A 1447-nucleotide genomic window follows, 5' to 3' on the forward strand; every position below is an offset into this window, starting at 1 on the left:
GACGGTGTTAGAGACGGACGTACGAAAGACGCAAAACCGAGCCGTCTAATCGTCTGTGCATACATACGTCTGTGTCCTACATAAACTGCAAGCCCTGTCATTCAACGGTTAAGACAGATGCTGAATTTTAGCAGGGAAATTCAAGCATCTTCCACACAATGCATGCAATTAGCCTACAGCAAGCAGTATTCAAAAATAATAATAGCCTACTATTAATAATAATAACACAGTGACCGAAACAAAAGTTATGGGAGCTTGTCCAGTTCAGCCACTGCAGCCCACTGAAGGTTATGTTATTATGAAGTGTCGTCTCGGGAGGAGTATTGTATTGTGGGTGCCCACTCACGCGCGGTTCTCTCCGCCACGATCACGAGAGCCGACACGGCGAATAGAATAACTTGGCACCACGCGGTCCAGCATCCTCTCCGGACCGCCGGTGCCATCGCCCCGGCCACGAACTCCTCGCTTATCATGGTGGTGCGGAGACACGGGCACTAGAATCCATCCGTGACATTGTTGACATCCTTCATTCTCGGCGGATACTCCTTCCTCCCGTCAAAAATATCTGACGTCATCCTTTTGGAATTAAAGCCGCAGCACACGACCAGGGAGCCTATAGGCTACTGTAAGCCTCGAGACGAGACACTACAGAACCATAAAGGTGATAATATTTCCTTTCCTCTTACATGAATCTTACGCTATAAAAATTGGCAAATGTAATTGAATGTAATTTGAGACAGATGTTGACACATTGACGCTAGAATCAGCATGTGGGATGGGACCAAATTGGTCAAACGCCAAGTTGTTTCAGAGCCTTTGAATGTCACTGTTTTATTGGAGCTTAATGTAGAAATTACCAGGATCCCAAGCAGTGGGCCATTGCAGGTGGAAAATGTAGTCTACTCATGCGTGGGAATGAATGTTTGAGCCAACAGAGGGCTCCTCTTCCCACCAGATGAAATGGGAGTGCGCCGCTGTCACTTCATCAACAAACACACTAAAGACACTTACCGGTAGATGCATTCAAACACAAATAATACAAACACTACACACCCTCTCTCTCACACACACACACGCACGCGCGCGCACACACGTATGTAACCCTAGCCTACACACGTCAGGCATACAAACACAAACATAACATACAGATATCAAACTCATGAAAACACTAATCTAAAGGGATACTTTTTTTTATTATTCAATTCAAGTCCTTGTAAACCAAAATATGCATATGAAAGCATAAAGACTGTAGGCCTAAACTATGTTGTGTTGTACTAAATTGTGGAGTTAGACCATTAGACAGAACATCATAATTTTCAGTGTTCTGTTTATAGGGGTGGTCATTATAATGAACTGAGTTCCCCATTTAGCATAACCTCTCCCCTTAAAAATGTTGTAGGTTGACAAGTAGCCTAGAAGGTCCGTGTAACGCTTTGCAGTGCTGTGT

At 44.4% G+C, this 1447-nt stretch overlaps 1 protein-coding gene across 1 annotated transcript in view; it reads right to left on the bottom strand.

The window, feature by feature from the left end:
* The window catches only part of xkr5a (XK related 5a), a 9056-nt gene extending 8495 nt beyond the window's left edge, over nucleotides 1-561 (bottom strand). Inside the window, exon 1 of the mRNA XM_048249709.1 lies at nucleotides 347-561. Coding sequence (XP_048105666.1) covers nucleotides 347-473 — 127 coding nt within the window. The 5' untranslated portion in view covers nucleotides 474-561. The remainder of the gene's footprint in view (nucleotides 1-346) is intronic.
* Nucleotides 562-1447: the final 886 nt, after the last annotated feature.

This window comes from Alosa alosa, chromosome 8 (genome assembly GCF_017589495.1).
Source record: "Alosa alosa isolate M-15738 ecotype Scorff River chromosome 8, AALO_Geno_1.1, whole genome shotgun sequence".
Classification (NCBI taxonomy): Eukaryota; Metazoa; Chordata; class Actinopteri; order Clupeiformes; family Clupeidae; genus Alosa; species Alosa alosa.